The following is a 24381-nucleotide window of genomic DNA, read 5'->3' as shown; positions in this document are numbered from 1 at the left end:
ATAGATAGATAGATAGATAGATAGATAGAGCGATAGAGTGATAGATAGAGTGATAGACAGAGTGATAAATAGAGCAATAGAGTGATAGACAGAGCGATAGATAGGGTGACTCACCACTGAAACACTTCCCATAATGCTTTGTTCTGGATTCTCTCAATCCGCACAATGTCGAAGCCTCTCATGGTGCTCGTGAAGAGCCGTTTGATTGCACTGTATCCACCGTCTGAAGTCTGCAGCGACACTCTCTGTATGAAACAGTGCACTGTAAGCAATGTGTTATCTTTATAAACACTCATATTGGGAAGTCTGAAGAGCACCTTGTATCCCGTGTCCGGAGTCACGGCTTTATTCCAGTGCGCCGGCAGAGCTTTAAAGGTGCTCGGAGCCCTTTTGCTGAAACACAAACCGAGAGTCAAACACGGTCTTTCGTCACAAGACGTAAACATGACGTGTTCACTTACGTTGTCTTGATCGTTTGTGCTTCAGCTGCCGACACAAATTTGGGACGCCGTCTGACGAGCCTTTTGGTTCCGTATTGTTTGTTTGTCTGGATCATATCTGAAGAGCAATAAACATTAGATGTTGCAAAACACCTTGTGTGATTGAATCTTCATATTCAGATGTCGACATTTAACAACACAATTAACACAATTAATCATGTCCCTGGACTGTAATATTCACGCAATACTCATATGCAATTGATGCTTGTAGTTGCACTTGTTTCCACCAGGGGGCAGTAAGTGAAACTCGCTGTATAGGCAACGAGCAGCTCATCCAGAGAACAAACCTCACTTACTGACAGCAGAGCAGACACAAGATGAACATGTTCTTGTGTACAAACAGCTTGATGGAGCACAAACTTGACACCAAGAACTAAAAACCGAATTAAGTGAAAGGCGCGACTCGAACACGTTATAGTCTTAGTGAGTTTATATTTTTCAACTCGAGCGCTGACGTACTGACGTAGAAGCAGAAGAAATCTGGAGAAATGGATGAAATTGTTGTAGCGGTGTGTACGACACAACGTCATACATGTACGACACCACGTCATACATGTACAGAGACCGGACGATAAAAGACATCGCTTGGAGGAAGTTGGACTATCTGGTAAGTTCTGGAAATATGCGCGTCTACTCGATTCCAGCTATTGGTTGAACTTTACTATGAACCAAGTCGTAGAAGCCCCGCCTCCTGTCCTTTTCCTTCTCAATAGGCAACGCGTGAGATTTTTTTTAATTTATTTATTTTTTGCTAGCTGGCTAACAATTAGCATGCAGTACCAACCTCGGCCACTATCAATGCGCCTGGAGTCTTATGGTGCGCAAACATTTTCTTTGCGTTGTATGTGAACGCACCATAAGACGCCAGGCGTACTGATAGTGGCACCTGGTGGCCGAGGTTGGTACTGCATGCTAATTGTTAGCCAGCTAGCAAAAAATAAATACATTAAAAAATCTCACGCATTGCCCATTGAGAAGACAAAATATTTTTTTAGATTTTTTTTTTAAAGAGAACAGTTTTTTATTATTATTATTATTAACAAGTTAACAATTTTATTAAATTTTTTTTCACAATCTTTTATTTTTTTTTGTAGGACAAACTCACTAAGACTCCTAAAACAATTAGCAATTCTGGGCTTCCATGCTGTATTATTATTGTGGCAGGGTGGAGGGCGGGGCCGGGTCGTGATCCTACACACCCGGTCCCGTATTAGGCTAATTATGCCTCCGTGAGGTTTAAAGGCTGACTGCGGAGGATCATGCGGGAGAGAGAGATCGTTAGCGGACATGTCCGTCATGTGTGTTTGTGTCTTCTTTTAAGTTTATCATTAAACCTATTATTTATATTGAAAAGCCGGTTCTCACCTCCTCCTTTCCATTGATCCCTTTACATTGGTGCCGAAGCCCGGGAAGGAGGAGGGATACGCCGTAGTAAAGTTCTCGCCACTACCGTCCACCCCAACGGAGCAGCCGCGGCCATCTGCCGGGGGACGAGGAGCCCAGCCACCTGAGCGAGGACGATGGCCGCCGACCGCGAGGGGAGGAGGGGCCTCTAGCCGACCGCCTGGAGCGAGAGAACCGCTGCCAGGGGCGGAGGAGTCGCCTACCGGCCGCTGAAACGCGGCGGGGTTTAAGACCGCCAACCGCGAGCGGGGAGGGGCTCACTGCCGACCGCCTGGAGCGAGAGAACCGCTGCCAGGGGCGGGGGAGACCCCTTCTAGCCCCCGAGAAGGCGGCGGGGTGTTCCGTCCGCCAGGGGCTGGTGGACTGCCTCGGATCCGCCCGGAGAGGCGCGGCTGTTGTCCGATAAAGGGTGGAGGAGTGGCCGAGGAACAAGCTGCGGCGTATCGGAGAACTGGCGAGTGAGTTTTTTTTTTCATCTCTCTCTCCTCTCTCTCTCACTGTCGCTCTGCGTTGGCCTTTACCCTCTTTTAAATTTTACAGTTTTTTGGGGGGGTACTACACTGTTACAGGAGTACCCTCCCATTTTAATCATTTCTGTTTCCCTCCCCTTGTCCCCTCCCTCATCCAGGTAGATGGGGACGACCTGCCGGCAGTCAGCGTGAAAGGCGCGCCCTCCCCCAGGGAAAGAGGGGGGGGGGGATGTACGTCAGGCCGGGGGAGAACGAGGGAGGAATGTGGCAGGGCGGAGGGCGGGGCCGGGTCGTGATCCTACACACCCGGTCTCGTATTAGGCTAATTATGCCTCCGTGAGGTTTAAGGGCTAACTGCAGAGGGCCGTGCGGGAGAGAGAGATCGTTAGCGGACATGTCCGTCATGTGTGTTTGTGTCTTCATTTAAGTTTATCATTAAACTTATTATTTATATTGAAAAGCCGGTTCTCGCCTCCTCCTTTCCATTGATCCCTTTACAATTATATTTTAAAATATATATATTTTATGTATAATTATTTAAATATAACTATTTATATTTATTTAATCATTATATATTGAATTGTTGTTATTTGAGGGGCGTTCTCAGCAAATATGTATGCATGCGATTAATTGTGATTGACTTCGCACACCAAGCAATTAATTTGATTACTAATTTTAATCGATCGGCAGCCCTAATTCAGTTCAGTTCACGAATATTCAAAAATGAATATTTGAGAGCTACAGTGAAGGGGAAGATTTATTTGTGAATAACAAGTTAAACTTAAACTGTCCTGGTGACTATTCTTCAGAAAATGCAACTTTCATATAAGTTTTGTAATGTTTTTAATTAATTTTATTATTAATAAATCCTTGATATTTGTATTGACACCGGAACATTCTTTTAATAATAGGAGGATTATGTTTCAAGTAAACAATGTTTTAAAACGATACCTGTGAGGCTGAGCTCATACGTCTGTGATCCGGCGGTGAACTCCACCACAGCGCTGGCGTCAGACTGATATTTCTGCTCGAAGTCGTCACTAGTGATGGAGGATAACCCGTGACTCGCTTCCTGGTAAATAATAATACAGTATATGATTAGTAAACCTCTTGTGGACCAAAAATATAAACGATTTTATCTTCTCAATAGGCAACGCGTGAGATTTTTTAATGTATTTATTTTTTTGCTAGCTGGCTAACAATTAGCATGCAGTACCAACCTCGGCCACTATCAGTGCACCTGGAGTCTTATGGTGCGTTCACATACAATGCAAAAAAATTTTACATTAGTGATCGATATATCAGTCAGATAATTAACAAAAGTGACATAGTTTCAAACTTTTCCAACATCATTAAGCATTAAAGTAAACATTAAGCCAGTTTGTATGCACACCAATACGTCAACAATTGTCAAAAAATTACTTATTCGACATTATACAGTATTTCTCTGTGAGTAAATGTTCCAAATGTTTGTATTTATACACCAAAGTGATCAAAAGTTACAACATTACAAATATAATTGATCATAGTGTCCAAAAACATCTCCAAACAAATAAAAGATAATAATTGTACATAAGAACTAATTACACATGCAAACACAACAATGACTAAAGGTTTGCATAGCATGCAGACATGATTTTAGTCATGAGATTTCACAGAATGAGTTTCATTCTGTGTCATTTGAGTCATCATTGAGTCTGTGTCGTGTATTTGGCGCCATCTCCTGGTGGTCATATGTAACATTGTGCTTCATGTGGATTATCTAATGATCTATACATCTGATTATCTTGTGTGTGGACTCGTCTGAAAGATAATCACAGACTCTAATGACTCTATGTGATATTATTATATTCCGTTTATTTTTAGTCAAGTTATAAGTGATAACGTGGCATATAAGCAACACCAACATAATAGTCAAAGACATATATTTAGCTGTTACTCGCTACATTTTTATCTGTGAGTAAAACAAATAATCTGGTTGTATTTTACTCTTTAAGATCTTTCCAACAACATATGTTGTGATAAGACTGCAGTTATTTTAGGGGTCTGGGTATCTCAGCGAGTATTGACGCTGACTATCACACCTGGAGTCATGAGTTTGAATGCAGGGTGTGCTGAGTGACTCCAGTTAGGTCTCCTTAGCAACCAAATTGGCGCGGTTGCTAGGGAGGGTAGAGTCACATGGGGTAACCTCCTTGTGGTCGCTATAATGTGGTTTTCGCTCTCGGTGGGGCATGTGGTGAGTTGTGCGTGAATGCCGCGGAGAATAGCGTGAAGCCTCCACATGCGCTACGTCACCATGGTAACGCGCTCAACAAGTCACGTGATAAGATGCGTGGATTGACGGTCTCAGACGCGGAGGCAACTGAGATTCGTCATCCGCCACCCAGATTGAGGCGAGTAACTACGCCACCACGAGGACTTGGAGCGCATTGGGAATTGGGTGTTCCAGATTGGGTTTAAGCAGTTATTGAACGTTTATCGATAAAGGAAAACCATTAATGCGTTTCCTCCACCACACACTTGCTGGCTTATTAGACATAATCAGTGTACAAATGTAAGATTCAACACTGACCATTAAAAACACACATATAAAAACAAATATAACGGATGGCGATCGCTTACAGCTGATGCATACTGGATCCAGTTTCCAAACTCGTTCTCCCAGTACCAGATCCACTCAGTGGTCAGAATGAAGGTGGGCTGAATCACTGATGGGACAGTGGACAAGCGGCGCACACTGTGAGGGCCTCGAGTCATCATATCAAAATAAACCGGGTTGACTCCAGAGCTTTGATAGACAGAAACAATCAAGACACGAGACGTGAGATCACCAAACTCACACGAGACGTTTCCAAACCACAAGCATTTTCTATTTGTATGTGTTAATGTTTGGCGAAACACCCGCGCACTTAACGGATAATCATCTTTATTCTGAGCAGTCGTGGCTTTCCCGGAGTGAATGTTTCACCTGCATGTTTTTGCCGGATTACAGTAATCTGCCTCGATCGCCTCATTGTCAGGAAGACCTTTCCATTCACATCCTTCCTTAACTTCCCATTTATACGGCACGCTGCAATGCTCTTTCCTACACAAGTCTAGAAAACAAGAGTGCCATAAATTCAACCATGCAACCGGATGTTAAACACTGGGAGATTAAGAGTCTCAGTCATGTTTGGTCTCAGAAAACAGAACTATATTAGAGATTAGTTTGGCTTTGATGAGCTCTTACCTCCATGCTTGCAGAATCCTTTGATGTAATACATGCAGATCTCAGTTTTCTCTGAGGAAACAGACAGACATGTCATCCTCATTCTCACTCAACACAGTTTAAGGGGGTAAGACGTGTTACCTGTGGGTGTCCGAGACGGCTGGCCCGCCGTAGGAGCAGTTGAGGGCCTTCGGTTCTGTGTGTTCGGACCTCTTCTGGGGTTCTGTCCAGCTGCTCTGTTTTTGGTCGGCTGCTTCATGGCTTGAATATTTGAGTAGATCTCCTTCATGAGGAACATGAGTTCGGTGGGCACTCCTCTGTCCTGCAGGGTCTTCAGTGGATGAGGCTCATAGAAATCGTGAGCTCGGGGACATTCACACGGCCCGCACAGGTATTTCTCACAGATGTGAAGTCTCCGACAGTTCTCTCCGTCCTCACAGCGGCCGTACTGTCCCGTGCCGTTATTATACGAATGACACACCTGACAGACAATAAGTACAATTACAATTAGTACAATCACGACTACTGCTTCCTTACATGTGTCTGAGCCCTTTAAAGGTGCTGTAAGTGATTCTTAAAAATATGAGATTTCTCACCGGCCTCGCAAACAAAAATGTGTCTGCGGTCTCAGACGCTTTCGACCTATCAATCATGTCGCTCGTTCTCATAGTATTGTAGCTGCAGTGAATTATTTAGGCTTAACACCGTTTTTATGCCATGCTGTTCATAACAGTTGCCAGTAGAGGGCGCTGTTGTGCTGCTGTTGTTATTGACAACCGTTTCTGCACGATCTCAGTCTCAATAAAGCTTGTTTGTATCTTCAGAGGGCGTGTTTTAGAGAAAGGGGGGCGTGGCTAATCCCAACGGCTCAGTCTCATGGAAGTAGAACGGCTAAAATCACGTACAGCACCTTTAGACGTGTTGTTTGAAATCAACATACAGTAAATGAGCACTGCTAGAGAAAACAACATTTGTGTAATGAGACTTTAGACTTAAAACTTCTAGATACTGAGATATAGCCCGTGTGATAACTTTCCCATCTGACTACTTGCCTTTAAAGTGTACTAAATTACAACAAATAAATATATATATATTTACAGGTTATGTAATTATATATAAATATAAAGGTGCATATTAACCCTTTAAGCTTGTAAGCGCACGTGAGAAAACAAAACAATCATCAAAATATTAATAACTAGTCTTGACCAAAACTGAACAAGTGCTTTGACATTTACAGACAAATCAGAAGTGTTACATTTTGATCATTTATACAAAATAAAATTTTTTTGCACTGCACATATTATTGCAACCAGTAAAAACATCAAACTGATCAAATATTCATGTGTCATATGTTGTTGGAAAGATCTTAAAGAGTAAAATACAACCAGATTATTTGTTTACTCACACATAAAAATATAGCGAGTAACAGCTAAATATATGTCTTTGACTATTATGTTGGTGTTTCTTATATGACGCATTTTTGCTTATAACTTCACATAAAATAAACGTAACATAAACTATCACACATCATTATTTAGAGTCTGTGATTATCTTTCAATGGAGTCCACACACAAGATAATCAGATGTATAGATCATTAGATAATCCACATGAAGCACAATGTTACATATGACCACCAGGAGATGGCGCCAAATACACGACACAGACTCAATGATGACTCAAATGACACAGAATGAAACTCATTCTGTGAAATCTCATGACTAAAATCATGTCTGCATGCTATGCAAACCTTTAGTCATTGTTGTGTTTGCATGTGTAATTAGTTCTTATGTACAATTATTATCTTTTATTTGTTTGGAGATGTTTTTGGACACTATGATACATTATATTTGTAATGTTGCAACATTTGATTGATTTGTCGAATCAACACAAACATTTCTCTCAGATACAGTCGACATGATTGGGAACAAAACAAAAGCAGTTTTTCAGAGCAACTTTATTTACACCCAGAGATATATCATGTCAAATCAGTTAGTGATTTGTTTCAGCAGTTTCTTAGTCTGACAGTCTCAGAATGTCTCATAATCTATATCATTAATCTTTTGTGTAACATTTTCTTTACACTGATACCAAACACTCGACCCTCCTTGTTTTTTTTATGTCGAGTTATAAGCCTTTAATTTTGGGTTTACCAGTGAAGCAGGAAATCTTCAAAAACACCTTCAGAGCTGCAACTGAAATATAATCCGTAGAAACATACCGCTGGTAGGAGCGTGTGGTCATTCTGTAGTAACAGTACACAGAGTTCTCTTGTGTCCAGTGTGTCCAGATTATGAGCTGATAGAACGAAAGCGTTCTGACCCAACATCAAATCATGACTGAAACGACAGCGGCGCCTGTGGGGAAAAACATTCAGTTTAGGAACAGCTACAGTAGTGAGTATTTGAGCTGTTCTCTGCATTACTTTAATGTAAGGGGTTATGCCCACACCTCTTTAGTACTCCTCAACCTTTCTGAATACTGTAACATAAAAACTAAACAAACAAAAAGGCAAAATTGCAAGAACTATTTTTTATAACTGCTTAATTACCAAAAGTGTTTAGGGTCATTAAATTCTATTTTTATGATGATGTCATATCTATATAAGTTTACTATCACATCTATTTCTGTGTTTATTACAAGACAAATGAGAACTATATTCATGCAAATAAATACTGTATCATGTTGATTTTCTGTGTGACACTGGAGAATAATCAGTCTCTCATGCGTGTGCACATACATGACATACATGTTATTTCTTACTCAAGGTGGCGCTGATGTTTCACTGATTGACTTGATTCATATTTGACATTCATATTTAATGAAGAAACAACATGAAGTAAACTATAGCAAGTGTAACATTATTATTGTCATTTGGGTGAACTACTGAAATTATGTCAATTGTGCGTCTATTTAAACTCAATAAGTGCTTGAGAAAATACATGTGTGTAGAGTATGTGTAGAGTATGTGTAGGTCATGTGTAGATCATGTGTAGGTCATGTGTAGAGTATGTGTAGAGTATGTGTAGGTCATGTGTAGGTCATGTGTAGAGTATGTGTAGGTCATGTGTAGAGTATGTGTACATCATGTGTAGAGTATGTGTAGATCATGTGTAGAGTATGTGTAGAGTATGTGTAGATCATGTGTAGAGTATCTGTAGATCATGTGTAGAGTATGTGTAGATCGTGTGTAGAGTATGTGTAGATCATGTGTAGATCATGTGTAGATCATGTGTAGGTCATGTGTAGAGTATGTGTAGAGTATGTGTAGGTCATGTGTAGGTCATGTGTAGAGTATGTGTAGGTCATGTGTAGAGTATGTGTACATCATGTGTAGAGTATGTGTAGATCATGTGTAGAGTATGTGTAGAGTATGTGTAGATCGTGTGTAGAGTATGTGTAGATCATGTGTAGATCATGTGTAGATCATGTGTAGATTTTGTGTAGAGTATGTGTAGATCATGTGTAGATTGTGTGTAGAGTATGTGTAGATCATGTGTAGATCGTGTGTAGAGTATGTATAGATCATGTGTAGATCATGTGTAGATTGTGTGTAGAGTATGTGTAGATCATGTGTAGATCATGTGTAGATTGTGTGTAGAGTATGTGTAGATCATGTGTAGATCGTGTGTAGAGTATGTATAGATCATGTGTAGATCATGTGTAGATCGTGTGTAGAGTATGTGTAGATCATGTGTAGATTGTGTGTAGATCATGTGTAGATCATGTGTAGATTATGTGTAGAGTACGTGTAGATTATGTGTAGAGTATGGGTAGATTATGTGTAGAGTATGTGTAGTTTATGTGTAGATTATGTGTAGATCATGTGTAGAGTATGTGTAGATCGTGTGTAGAGTATGTGTAGATCATGTGTAGATTGTGTGTAGATCATGTGTAGATCATGTGTAGATCATGTGTAGTTTATGAGTAGATCATGTGTAGATTATGTGTAGAGTACGTGTAGATTATGTGTAGAGTATGGGTAGATTATGTGTAGAGTATGGGTAGAGTATGTGTAGTTTATGTGTACATTATGTGTAGATCATGTGTAGAGTATGGGTAGAGTATGTGTAGTTTATGTGTAGAGTATGTGTAGATTATGTGTAGTGTATGGATAGAGTATGTGTAGATCGTGTGTAGATCATGTGTAGATTATGTGTAGAGTATGTGTAGATTATGTGTAGATCATGTGTAGAGTATGGGTAGATTATGTGTAGAGTATGGGTAGAGTATGTGTAGTTTATGTGTAGATTATGTGTAGATCATGTGTAGAGTATGGGTAGAGTATGTGTAGTTTATGTGTAGATCATGTGTAGAGTATGTGTAGATTATGTGTAGAGTATGTGTAGAGTATGTGTAGTTTATGTGTAGATCATGTGTAGATTATGTGTAGAGTATGTGTAGATTATGTGTAGAGTATGTGTAGAGTATGTGTAGAGTATGTGTAGATTATGTGTAGAGTATGGGTAGAGTATGGGTAGTTTATGTGTAGATCATGTGTAGATCATGTGTAGATCATGTGTAGTTTATGTGTAGATCATGTGTAGATTATGTGTAGAGTATGTGTAGATTATGTGTAGAGTATGTGTAGAGTATGTGTAGAGTATGTGTAGATTATGTGTAGAGTATGGGTAGAGTATGGGTAGTTTATGTGTAGATCATGTGTAGATCATGTGTAGATCATGTGTAGTTTATGTGTAGATCATGTGTAGAGTATGTGTAGATTATGTGTAGAGTATGGATAGAGTATGTGTAGATCATGTGTAGATCATGTGTAGATTATGTGTAGAGTATGTGTAGATCATGTGTAGAGTATGGGTAGATTATGTGTAGAGTATGGGTAGAGTATGTGTAGTTTATGTGTAGATTATGTGTAGATCAAGTGTAGACTATGGGTAGAGTATGTGTAGTTTATGTGTAGATCATGTGTAGAGTATGTGTAGATTATGTGTAGAGTATGTGTAGAGTATGTGTAGTTTATGTGTAGATCATGTGTAGATTATGTGTAGAGTATGTGTAGAGTATGTGTAGATTATGTGTAGAGTATGTGTAGTTTATGTGTAGATCATGTGTAGATTATGTGTAGAGTATGTGTAGATTATGTGTAGAGTATGTGTAGAGTATGTGTAGAGTATGTGTAGAGTATGTGTAGAGTATGGGTAGAGTATGTGTAGTTTATGTGTAGATCATGTGTAGATCATGTGTAGATCATGTGTAGTTAATGTGATTTGTGTAGCTCAATATGTGTTTGAGAGACTTGTGAAATTTCAGTGTGGATATAATGAATTTGTTCTATATGTGTTGCATCGTCTCTTTCATATATGAAAAATAAAATATAAAAATATATCAGAATATATTCTGTTATAATTGTCTATTATATGAACTATCTTGGCATGTTGTAGATCTGTTTGTGATAGAGAGTCTGTGATCATGAGTGGTGAAGCACACTGTTAGGAATTCCTTGTCTTGTTTCACTGTTGCCCTCTGTCTGCCATTTTTGTCACCTTTGCATTCCTTAGTTTTCACTTTTGTCCCTTGTTTAGCGCCACTGTCTCACTTGTCATTGTTTAGAACTACACTTCCCAGAATCCACCTGCCATCATCACTGCCATTTTGTTCATTGTTTTCACCTGTGTCTCATTCTGTCATCACTCACTGTGTATTTAAGCCCTGCTTTTTGTTCACTCCTTGTCGTTCGTTGAATGTTGTTGTTAGCCTGGTGTGTGTGTGTGTGTGTGTGTGTGTGTGTGTGTGTGTGTGTGTGTGTGTGTGTGTGTGTGTGTGTGTGTGTGTGTGTGTGTGTGTGTGTGTGTGTTTTTTTTTTCTCCCCGGCCCGTGTTTTATGTTTTATTTCCCCATTGAGGGTTTTTCCTTTGTTCCCGTGTTTTGCCTGTTTGTTTACTTAATAAAGTTGAACTGCGATTGGATCCGCATATCCTCGTCTGCTTCGCTGCCTCCATTCGTAACACACACAGTGCAGTTAAGGGTTAATTATCATGTTCATTTGAGACTGTATATTTATGATGTATATTTAAAATATTTATAATGAACTGTTATCCATTATTGTCACGTTGAAGGACGGTTGAAGTGATTTTTAAATATTTAATAAATATTAATTTAAAAGGCTGAAAATAAATAGACCTATTACGTAATTTTGCAATGGTGGCCTCAATCATCAACAGTACTGCCATTGAGCACGTGACCCGTCACTGCATAATATTAATGATACATTTGCCAAACAATATCCATATTTCAGAGTAACTAACTGAGCGCTTAATGTAAAATGTTGTTAATATATGTATTTGCAGACTGTATGTATAAAAGTGTTTATTTGTCTCGACTGTAAACAGACTCACCTTCCTGTGTCGAACCGACAAGAACCGAACAGGTAAAATTTGCACAGGTGTAAATTCGCGCATCCGGGACAGTTTTGGACTCTACACAGCCGAACTTTAGTTCTAACGATCACTTTCTTCTGTCCGTTCACGAACACAACAGCACAAGATTCACTTCTGTCAATGACTTCATCAAAGGCACTGAATATTGATATCAGATCATTATAACTCATTGATCCATTATGCGCACAAATCGCTTTAATAATCGATGATTCGGTCATTTTGCTGGAATCAGTGTAGTGGAGTTCAGGTCGGTTCCGGATGATTCATTGGGAGGTAAAAAAGGACACAGACGCGAGGAAAGGAAAACGAAACTTAAAGCTGAAGGAGGGGCTTTACTTTGAAAACTATGGAGGTATATATGTGCCACAATTCTGCAATCACGCAATTGAGCGCACAAAAACATTCTGAATGCTCAAAATGACATTTATAATGCACAAAAAGTTATTTTGCATTTGTAATATTATATTTTGAGCACACAAAAACATTCTGAATGCTCAATATGAAATTTTGAGTGCACAAAAACATTCTGCATGCTCAATATGAAATTTTGAGTGCACAAAAACATTCTGCATGCTCAAAATGACATTTATAATGCACAAAAAGTTATTTTGCATTTGTAATATTATATTTTGAGCACACAAAAACATTCTGAATGCTCAATATGACATTTATAATGCACAAAAACATTCTGAATGCTCAATATGACATTTTTAATACACAAAAAGTTATTTTGCATTTGTAATATTATATTTTGAGCACACAAAAACATTCTGAATGCTCAATATGACATTTATAATGCACAAAAAGTTATTTTGCATTTGTAATATTATATTTTGAGCACACAAAAACATTCTGAATGCTCAATATGACATTTATAATGCACAAAAACATTCTGCATGCTCAATATGAAATTTTGAGTGCACAAAAACATTCTGCATGCTCAATATGACATTTATAATACACAAAAAGTTATTTTGCATGCTCAATATGAAATTTTGAGTGCACAAAAACATTCTGCATGCTCAATATGACATTTATAATGCACAAAAAGTTATTTTGCATTTGTAATATTATATTTTGAGCGCACAAAAACATTCTGAATGCTCAATATGACATTTATAATGCACAAAAACATTCTGCATGCTCAATATGAAATTTTGAGTGCACAAAAACATTCTGAATGCTCAATATGACATTTTTAATACACAAAAAGTTATTTTGCATTTGTAATATTATATTTTGAGCGCACAAAAACATTCTGAATGCTCAATATGACATTTATAATGCACAAAAAGTTATTTTGCATTTGTAATATTATATTTTGAGCGCACAAAAACATTCTGAATGCTCAATATGACATTTATAATGCACAAAAAGTTATTTTGCATTTGTAATATTATATTTTGAGCACACAAAAACATTCTGAATGCTCAATATGAAATTTTGAGTGCACAAAAACATTCTGCATGCTCAATATGAAATTTTGAGTGCACAAAAACATTCTGCATGCTCAATATGACATTTATAATGCACAAAAAGTTATTTTGCATTTGTAATATTATATTTTGAGCACACAAAAACATTCTGAATGCTCAATATGACATTTATAATGCACAAAAACATTCTGAATGCTCAATATGACATTTTTAATACACAAAAAGTTATTTTGCATTTGTAATATTATATTTTGAGCACACAAAAACATTCTGAATGCTCAATATGACATTTATAATGCACAAAAAGTTATTTTGCATTTGTAATATTATATTTTGAGCACACAAAAACATTCTGAATGCTCAATATGACATTTATAATGCACAAAAACATTCTGCATGCTCAATATGACATTTTTAATACACAAAAAGTTATTTTGCATTTGTAATATTATATTTTGAGCGCACAAAAACATTCTGAATGCTCAATATGACATTTATAATGCACAAAAAGTTATTTTGCATTTGTAATATTATATTTTGAGCGCACAAAAACATTCTGAATGCTCAATATGAAATTTTGAGTGCACAAAACATTCTGAATGCTCAATATGACATTTATAATGCACAAAAAGTTATTTTGCATGCTCAATATGAAATTTTGAGTGCACAAAAACATTCTGCATGCTCAATATGAAATTTTGAGTGCACAAAAACATTCTGAATGCTCAATATGACATTTATAATACACAAAAAGTTATTTTGCATGCTCAATATGAAATTTTGAGTGCACAAAAACATTCTGCATGCTCAATATGAAATTTTTAATACACAAAAAGTTATTTTGCATTTGTAATATTATATTTTGAGCGCACAAAAACATTCTGAATGCTCAATATGACATTTATAATACACAAAAAGTTATTTTGCATGCTCAATATGAAATTTTGAGTGCACAAAAACATTCTGAATGCTCAATATGACATTTATAATACACAAAAAGTTATTTTGCATGCTCAATATGAAATTTTGAGTGCACAAAAACATTCTGAATGCTCAATATGAAATTTTTAATACACAAAAAGTTATTTTGCATTTGTAATATTATATTTTGAGCGCACAAAAACATTCTGAATGCTCAATATGACATTTATAATGCACAAAAAGTTATTTTGCATGCTCAATATGAAATTTTGAGTGCACAAAAACATTCTGCATGCTCAATATGACATTTATAATACACAAAAAGTTATTTTGCATTTGTAATATTATATTTTGAGCGCACAAAAACATTCTGAATGCTCAATATGACATTTATAATGCACAAAAAGTTATTTTGCATGCTCAATATGAAATTTTGAGTGCACAAAAACATTCTGAATGCTCAATATGACATTTATAATGCACAAAAAGTTATTTTGCATGCTCAATATGAAATTTTGAGCGCACAAAAACATTCTGAATGCTCAATATGACATTTTTAATGCACAAAAAGTTATTTTGCATGCTCAATATGAAATTTTGAGTGCACAAAAACATTCTGCATGCTCAATATGAAATTTTGAGTGCACAAAAACATTTTGCATGCTCAATATGAAATTTTGAGTGCACAAAAACATTCTGCATGCTCAATATGAAATTTTGAGTGCACAAAAACATTCTGCATGCTCAATATGAAATTTTGAGCGCACAAAAACATTCTGAATGCTCAATATGAAATTTTGAGTGCACAAAAAGTTATTTTGCATGCTCAATATGAAATTTTGAGTGCACAAAAACATTTTGCATGCTCAATATGAAATTTTGAGTGCACAAAAACATTCTGCATGCTCAATATGAAATTTTGAGTGCACAAAAACATTCTGAATGCTCAATATGAAATTTTTAATGCACAAAAAGTTATTTTGCATGCTCAATATGAAATTTTGAGTGCACAAAAACATTTTGCATGCTCAATATGAAATTTTGAGTGCACAAAAACATTCTGAACGCTCAATATGACATTTTTAATGCACAAAAAGTTATTTTGCATGCTCAATATGAAATTTTGAGTGCACAAAAACATTTTGCATGCTCAATATGAAATTTTGAGTGCACAAAAACATTCTGCATGCTCAATATGAAATTTTGAGTGCACAAAAACATTCTGAATGCTCAATATGACATTTTTAATGCACAAAAAGTTATTTTGCATGCTCAATATTAAATTTTGAGCGCACAAAAACATTCTGCATGCTCAATATGAAATTTTGAGCGCACAAAAACATTCTGCATGCTCAATATGAAATTTTGAGTGCACAAAAACATTCTGAATGCTCAATATGACATTTATAATGCACAAAAAGTTATTTTGCATGCTCAGTATGAAATTTTGAGTGCACAAAAACATTCTGAATGCTCAATATGACATTTTTAATGCACAAAAAGTTATTTTGCATTTGTAATATTATATTTTGAGCGCACAAAAACATTCTGAATGCTCAATATGACATTTTTAATGCACAAAAAGTTATTTTGCATGCTCAATATGAAATTTTGAGTGCACAAAAACATTCTGCATGCTCAATATGACATTTTTAATGCACAAAAAGTTATTTTGCATTTGTAATATTATATTTTGAGCACACAAAAACATTCTGCATGCTCAATATGAAATTTTGAGTGCACAAAAACATTCTGAATGCTCAATATGACATTTTTAATGCACAAAAAGTTATTTTGCATTTGTAATATTATATTTTGAGCGCACAAAAACATTCTGAATGCTCAATATGACATTTATAATGCACAAAAAGTTATTTTGCATTTGTAATATTATATTTTGAGCGCACAAAAACATTCTGAATGCTCAATATGACATTTTTAATGCACAAAAAGTTATTTTGCATTTGTAATATTATATTTTGAGCGCACAAAAACATTCTGAATGCTCAATATGACATTTATAATGCACAAAAAGTTATTTTGCATGCTCAATATGAAATTTTGAGTGCACAAAAACATTCTGAATGCTCAATATGACATTTTTAATGCACAAAAAGTTATTTTGTATTTGTAATATTATATTTTGAGCGCACAAAAACATTCTGCATGCTCAATATGACTTTTTAATGCACAAAAAGTTATTTTGCATTTGTAATATTATATTTTGAGCACACAAAAACATTCTGCATGCTCAATATGACATTTATAATGCACAAAAAGTTATTTTGCATTTGTAATATTATATTTTGAGCGCACAAAAACATTCTGAATGCTCAATATGACATTTATAATGCACAAAAAGTTATTTTGCATGCTCAATATGAAATTTTGAGTGCACAAAAACATTCTGAATGCTCAATATGACATTTTTAATGCACAAAAAGTTATTTTGCATTTGTAATATTATATTTTGAGCGCACAAAAACATTCTGAATGCTCAATATGACATTTATAATGCACAAAAAGTTATTTTGCATTTGTAATATTATATTTTGAGCGCACAAAAACATTCTGAATGCTCAATATGACATTTATAATGCACAAAAAGTTATTTTGCATTTGTAATATTATATTTTGAGTGCACAAAACATTCTGAATGCTCAATATGACATTTATAATGCACAAAAAGTTATTTTGCATGCTCAATATGAAATTTTGAGTGCACAAAAACATTCTGAATGCTCAATATGACATTTATAATGCACAAAAAGTTATTTTGCATGCTCAATATGAAATTTTGAGTGCACAAAAACATTTTGCATGCTCAATATGAAATTTTGAGTGCACAAAAACATTCTGCATGCTCAATATGAAATTTTGAGTGCACAAAAACATTCTGAATGCTCAATATGACATTTATAATGCACAAAAAGTTATTTTGCATGCTCAATATGAAATTTTGAGTGCACAAAAACATTTTGCATGCTCAATATGAAATTTTGAGTGCACAAAAACATTCTGAATGCTCAATATGACATTTTTAATGCACAAAAAGTTATTTTGCATGCTGCAATATGAAATTTTGAGTGCACAAAAACATTTTGCATGCTCAATATGAAATTTATGAGTGCACAAAAATCATTCTGCATGCTCAATATGAAATTTTGAGTGCACAAAAACATTCTGAATGCTCAATATGACATTTTTAATGCACAAAAAGTTATTTTGCATGCTCAATATTAAATTTTGAGTGCACAAAAACATTCTGCATGCTCAATATGAAATTTTGAGTACACAAAAAGCTATTCTGCATGCTCAATATGAAATTTTGAGTGCACAAAAACATTCTGAATGCTCAATATGACATTTATAATGCACAAAAAGTTATTTTGCATGCTCAATATGAAATTTTGAGTGCACAAAAACATTCTGAATGCTCAATATGACATTTTTAATGCACAAAAAGTTATTTTGCATTTGTAATATTATATTTTGAGCTCACAAAAACATTCTGAATGCTCAATATGACATTTATAATGCACAAAAAGTTATTTTGCATGCTCAATATGAAATTTTGAGTGCACAAAAACATTCTGCATGCTCAATATGACATTTTTAATGCACAAAAAGTTATTTTGCATTTGTAATATTATATTTTGAGCACACAAAAACATTCTGCATGCTCAATATGAAATTTTGAGTGCACAAAAACATTCTGAATGCTCAATATGACATTTATAATACACAAAAAGTTATTTTGCATTTGTAATATTATATTTTGAGCGCACAAAAACATTCTGAATGCTCAATATGACATTTATAATGCACAAAAAGTTATTTTGCATTTGTAATATTATATTTTGAGCGCACAAAAACATTCTGAATGCTCAATATGACATTTTTAATGCACAAAAAGTTATTTTGCATTTGTAATATTATATTTTGAGCGCACAAAAACATTCTGAATGCTCAATATGACATTTATAATGCACAAAAAGTTATTTTGCATGCTCAATATGAAATTTTGAGTGCACAAAAACATTCTGAATGCTCAATATGACATTTTTAATGCACAAAAAGTTATTTTGCATTTGTAATATTATATTTTGAGCTTACAAAAACATTCTGAATGCTCAATATGACATTTATAATGCACAAAAAGTTATTTTGCATGCTCAATATGAAATTTTGAGTGCACAAAAACATTCTGAATGCTCAATATGACATTTATAATGCACAAAAAGTTATTTTGCATTTGTAATATTATATTTTGAGCGCACAAAAACATTCTGAATGCTCAATATGACATTTATAATGCACAAAAAGTTATTTTGCATGCTCAATATGAAATTTTGAGTGCACAAAAACATTCTGAATGCTCAATATGACATTTTTAATGCACAAAAAGTTATTTTGCATGCTCAATATGAAATTTTGAGCGCACAAAAACATTCTGAATGCTCAATATGACATTTTTAATGCACAAAAAGTTATTTTGCATGCTCAATATGAAATTTTGAGTGCACAAAAACATTCTGCATGCTCAATATGAAATTTTGAGTGCACAAAAACATTTTGCATGCTCAATATGAAATTTTGAGTGCACAAAAACATTCTGTATGCTCAATATGAAATTTTGAGTGCACAAAAACATTCTGCATGCTCAATATGAAATTTTGAGCCACAAAAACATTCTGAATGCTCAATATGACATTTTGAGTGCACAAAAAGTTATTTTGCATGCTCAATATGAAATTTTGAGTGCACAAAAACATTTTGCATGCTCAATATGAAATTTTGAGTGCACAAAAACATTCTGCATGCTCAATATGAAATTTTGAGTGCACAAAAACATTCTGAATGCTCAATATGAAATTTTTAATGCACAAAAAGTTATTTTGCATGCTCAATATGAAATTTTGAGTGCACAAAAACATTTTGCATGCTCAATATGAAATTTTGAGTGCACAAAAACATTCTGCATGCTCAATATGAAATTTTGAGTGCACAAAAACATTCTGAATGCTCAATATGACATTTTTAATGCACAAAAAGTTATTTTGCATGCTCAATATTAAATTTTGAGCTACAAAAACATTCTGCATGCTCAATATGAAATTTTGAGCGCACAAAAACATTCTGCATGCTCAATATGAAATTTTGAGTGCACAAAAACATTCTGAATGCTCAATATGACATTTATAATGCACAAAAAGTTATTTTGCATGCTCAGTATGAAATTTTGAGTGCACAAAAACATTCTGAATGCTCAATATGACATTTTTAATGCACAAAAAGTTATTTTGCATTTGTAATATTATATTTTGAGCGCACAAAAACATTCTGAATGCTCAATATGACATTTTTAATGCACAAAAGTTATTTTGCATGCTCAATATGAAATTTTGAGTGCACAAAAACATTCTGCATGCTCAATATGACATTTTTAATGCACAAAAAGTTATTTTGCATTTGTAATATTATATTTTGAGCACACAAAAACATTCTGCATGCTCAATATGAAATTTTGAGTGCACAAAAACATTCTGAATGCTCAATATGACATTTTTAATGCACAAAAAGTTATTTTGCATTTGTAATATTATATTTTGAGCGCACAAAAACATTCTGAATGCTCAATATGACATTTATAATGCACAAAAAGTTATTTTGCATTTGTAATATTATATTTTGAGCTACAAAAACATTCTGAATGCTCAATATGACATTTTTAATGCACAAAAAGTTATTTTGCATTTGTAATATTATATTTTGAGCGCACAAAAACATTCTGAATGCTCAATATGACATTTATAATGCACAAAAGTTATTTTGCATGCTCAATATGAAATTTTGAGTGCACAAAAACATTCTGAATGCTCAATATGACATTTTTAATGCACAAAAAGTTATTTTGTATTTGTAATATTATATTTTGAGCGTACAAAAACATTCTGCATGCTCAATATGACTTTTTAATGCACAAAAAGTTATTTTGCATTTGTAATATTATATTTTGAGCACACAAAAACATTCTGCATGCTCAATATGACATTTATAATGCACAAAAAGTTATTTTGCATTTGTAATATTATATTTTGAGCGCACAAAAACATTCTGAATGCTCAATATGACATTTATAATGCACAAAAAGTTATTTTGCATGCTCAATATGAAATTTTGAGTGCACAAAAACATTCTGAATGCTCAATATGACATTTTTAATGCACAAAAAGTTATTTTGCATTTGTAATATTATATTTTGAGCGCACAAAAACATTCTGCATGCTCAATATGACTTTTTAATGCACAAAAAGTTATTTTGCATTTGTAATATTATATTTTGAGTGCACAAAAACATTCTGAATGCTCAATATGACATTTTTAATGCACAAAAAGTTATTTTGCATTTGTAATATTATATTTTGAGCGCACAAAAACATTCTGAATGCTCAATATGACATTTATAATGCACAAAAAGTTATTTTGCATGCTCAATATGAAATTTTGAGTGCACAAAAACATTCTGAATGCTCAATATGACATTTTGAATGCACAAAAAGTTATTTTGCATTTGTAATATTATATTTTGAGCGCACAAAAACATTCTGCATGCTCAATATGACTTTTTAATGCACAAAAAGTTATTTTGCATTTGTAATATTATATTTTGAGCACACAAAAACATTCTGCATGCTCAATATGAAATTTTGAGTGCACAAAAACATTCTGAATGCTCAATATGACATTTTTAATGCACAAAAAGTTATTTTGCATGTGCAATATTATATTTTGAGCGCACAAAAACATTCTGAATGCTCAATATGACATTTATAATGCACAAAAAGTTATTTTGCATTTGTAATATTATATTTTGAGCACACAAAAACATTCTGCATGCTCAATATGAAATTTTGAGTGCACAAAAACATTCTGAATGCTCAATATGACATTTTTAATGCACAAAAAGTTATTTTGCATGTGCAATATTATATTTTGAGCGCACAAAAACATTCTGAATGCTCAATATGACATTTATAATGCACAAAAAGTTATTTTGCATTTGTAATATTATATTTTGAGCACACACAAAAACTCTGCATGCTCAATATGAAATTTTGAATCCTCAAAAATTATTTTGCATGTGCAATATTATATTTTGAGCACACAAACACAATTTCTGAATGCTCAATATAAAATTTTGAGTGCACAAAAAGTTATTTTGCACGTGCAATATTATATTTTGAGCACACAAAAAAAATCTGCATGCTCAATATGAAATTTTGAGTGCACAAAAAGTTATTTTGCACATGCTTGAACTCAGCTTTGTAAAGAAAAGCATCTTCTTGCAAAGATAAATTCATTTTGAGCAAACAAAAATCAAAACGTTTTTTTGAATGTGAATTTGCTTTCTCTTCCTACCCACTCTGCATGCAAAATACATTTTAGTGTGCTCAAAATATCATCTTGTGCATGCAGAATATTTTTTGTGTGCTCAAAATCTAATTTTGTGCGTGCAGAATTGTGGCACATGTATAACTCCATAGTAAGCAGCGCTGTTAATGTTACCGAGGGGTGAAAGATCATTAACAAAGTGACGTGCTGCAATAAACAATAAAAAAACAACTAGGCAAAGAATCATCGACAGGAACAAAAGATTATGGACTATCAGTTTAACTCAGTCAGTCAGTTAGTCGGCTCGCATAGCTAATGCGCATGCGCGTTCTCGAGTTGATTGACAGGTGGGCGTTCCAGTTTCTGCCATTGATTTGAATATAAGCGTCTCTGCTGAACAGTCTATAAATAAATATAAATATGAAGCACACCTACAAAACTGCAAATCAGTTTAATGTGAGATCAGTTTGCTGGTTTATTAGTTTATGATTCATGATTTAATAATTCTATTAGATTTAACTATTTAACATCTTCAATATTCATCATAATCAATGGCCTAATTGAACATAACAATTTAATCTGGATTGTACAGCCTATATAATATGAAGAATACATGTACTTTCTCTTTTATCTCTTTGAATGTGAGACTGTTATTTAATGTGTCAGCCAAGAACTCTTTAGATCATTGTATTTTGATTTAATTATTTATTAGTATTATTTGTATTATTATTATTACTATTATTATTACTTTATTTATTATGATGATGATAATAATAATAATAATAATAATACTTATTATTATTATTACTATTACTATTATTTCATTTATTATGATAATTATAATAATAATAATTATTATTTAATTTATTTAGATGATCATTATTATTATTACAAGTACTATTATTATTATTATTATATTTATTATTATGAAGATAATTATAATTATAATTATTATTATTATTTAATTTATTTAGATGATAATTATTATTATTACAATTACTATTATTATTATTGTCATTATTTTATTTATTATGATGATAATTATAATTATAATAATAATAATTATTAATTATATTACTATTTTATTTATTTAGATGATAATAATTATTATTACCATTATTATTATTATTATTACTGTTATTACTATAATTGTATTTATTTAGATGATAATTATTATTATAATAATAATGATTATTAATTATATTACTATTTTATTTATTTAGATGATAATAATTATTATTACCATTATTATTATTATTATTACTGTTATTATTATAATTGTATTTATTTAGATGAAAATTATTATTCTAATAATAATAATTATTAATTATATTACTATTTTATTTATTTACATAATAATAATTATTATTACCATTATTATTATTATTATTATTATTATTATTATTATTACTATTATATTTATTATGATGATAATAATAATAATAATTATCATTATTCTATTTATTTAGATGATAATTATTATTATTGTTGTTATTACTATTATTATTATTATTACTGTTATTATTATAATTGTATTTATTTAGATGATAATTTTTATTAATATTATCATGTTATTATTATTTAATTTTATGGCTAATAAATAAACTGCAGCATCATCCTGGACAAACTAAACGAGTTACGAGTGTTATATCATCACACGGGTGTGTTACGAGTGTTATATCATCCCATGGGGGTGTTACGAGTGTTATATCATCACACAGGGGGTGTTACGAGTGTTATATCATCACACGGGTGTGTTACGAGTGTTATATCATCCCATGGGGGTGTTACGAGTGTTATATCATCACACGGGGGGTGTTACGAGTGTTATATCATCCCATGGGGGGTGTTACAAGTGTTATATCATCCCATGGGGGGTGTTACGAGTGTTATATCATCCCACGGGGGTGTTACGAGTGTTAAATAGACGGGGGGAGGTGGGTTACGAGTGTTATATCATCCCATGGGGGGTGTTACAAGTGTTATATCATCCCATGGGGGGTGTTACGAGTGTTATATCATCCCATGGGGGGTGTTACAAGTGTTATATCATCCCATGGGGGGTGTTACGAGTGTTATATCATCCCATGGGGGGTGTTACGAGTGTTATATCATCCCATGGGGGGTGTTACAAGTGTTATATCATCCCATGGGGGGTTTTACGAGTGTTATATCTTCACACGGGGGTGTTACGAGAGTTATATCTTCACACGGGGGGTGTTACGAGTGTTATATCTTCACACGGGGGGTGTTACGAGTGTTATATCATCCCACAGGGGGTGTTATATCTTCACACGGGGGTGTTACGAGAGTTATATCTTCACACGGGGGGTGTTACGAGTGTTATATCATCCCACGGGGGGTGTTATATCTTCACACAGGGGTGTTACGAGAGTTATATCTTCACACGGGGGGTGTTACGAGTGTTATATCATCACACGGGGGGTGTTACGAGTGTTATATCATCCCACGGGGGGTGTTATATCTTCACACGGGGTGTTACGAGAGTTATATCTTCACACGGGGGGTGTTACGAGTGTTATATCATCACACGGGGGGTGTTACGAGTGTTATATCATCCCACGGGGGGTGTTATATCTTCACACGGGGGTGTTACGAGAGTTATATCTTCACACGGGGGTGTTACG

At 34.1% G+C, this 24381-nt stretch overlaps 1 protein-coding gene across 1 annotated transcript in view; it reads right to left on the bottom strand.

The window, feature by feature from the left end:
* LOC127637519 (uncharacterized) overlaps positions 1–12272 on the bottom strand; it is a 42195-nt gene extending 29923 nt beyond the window's left edge. The window contains exons 1-10 of the mRNA XM_052118606.1: positions 11940–12272; positions 7805–7940; positions 5727–6066; positions 5607–5657; positions 5346–5472; positions 5000–5165; positions 3326–3446; positions 462–558; positions 318–393; positions 115–245 (exon numbers count right to left, since the gene is read on the bottom strand). Of these exons, the coding sequence (XP_051974566.1) occupies positions 115–245; positions 318–393; positions 462–558; positions 3326–3446; positions 5000–5165; positions 5346–5472; positions 5607–5657; positions 5727–6066; positions 7805–7940; positions 11940–12199 (1505 nt within the window). The 5' untranslated portion in view covers positions 12200–12272. The remainder of the gene's footprint in view (positions 1–114; positions 246–317; positions 394–461; positions 559–3325; positions 3447–4999; positions 5166–5345; positions 5473–5606; positions 5658–5726; positions 6067–7804; positions 7941–11939) is intronic.
* Between the last annotated feature and the right edge of the window lie 12109 nt (positions 12273–24381).

This window comes from Xyrauchen texanus, chromosome 45 (genome assembly GCF_025860055.1).
Source record: "Xyrauchen texanus isolate HMW12.3.18 chromosome 45, RBS_HiC_50CHRs, whole genome shotgun sequence".
NCBI classification, from domain to species: Eukaryota; Metazoa; Chordata; class Actinopteri; order Cypriniformes; family Catostomidae; genus Xyrauchen; species Xyrauchen texanus.
The sequence above is the reverse complement of the archived record's forward strand: the minus strand, read 5'-3'. Positions and strand labels throughout refer to the sequence as shown.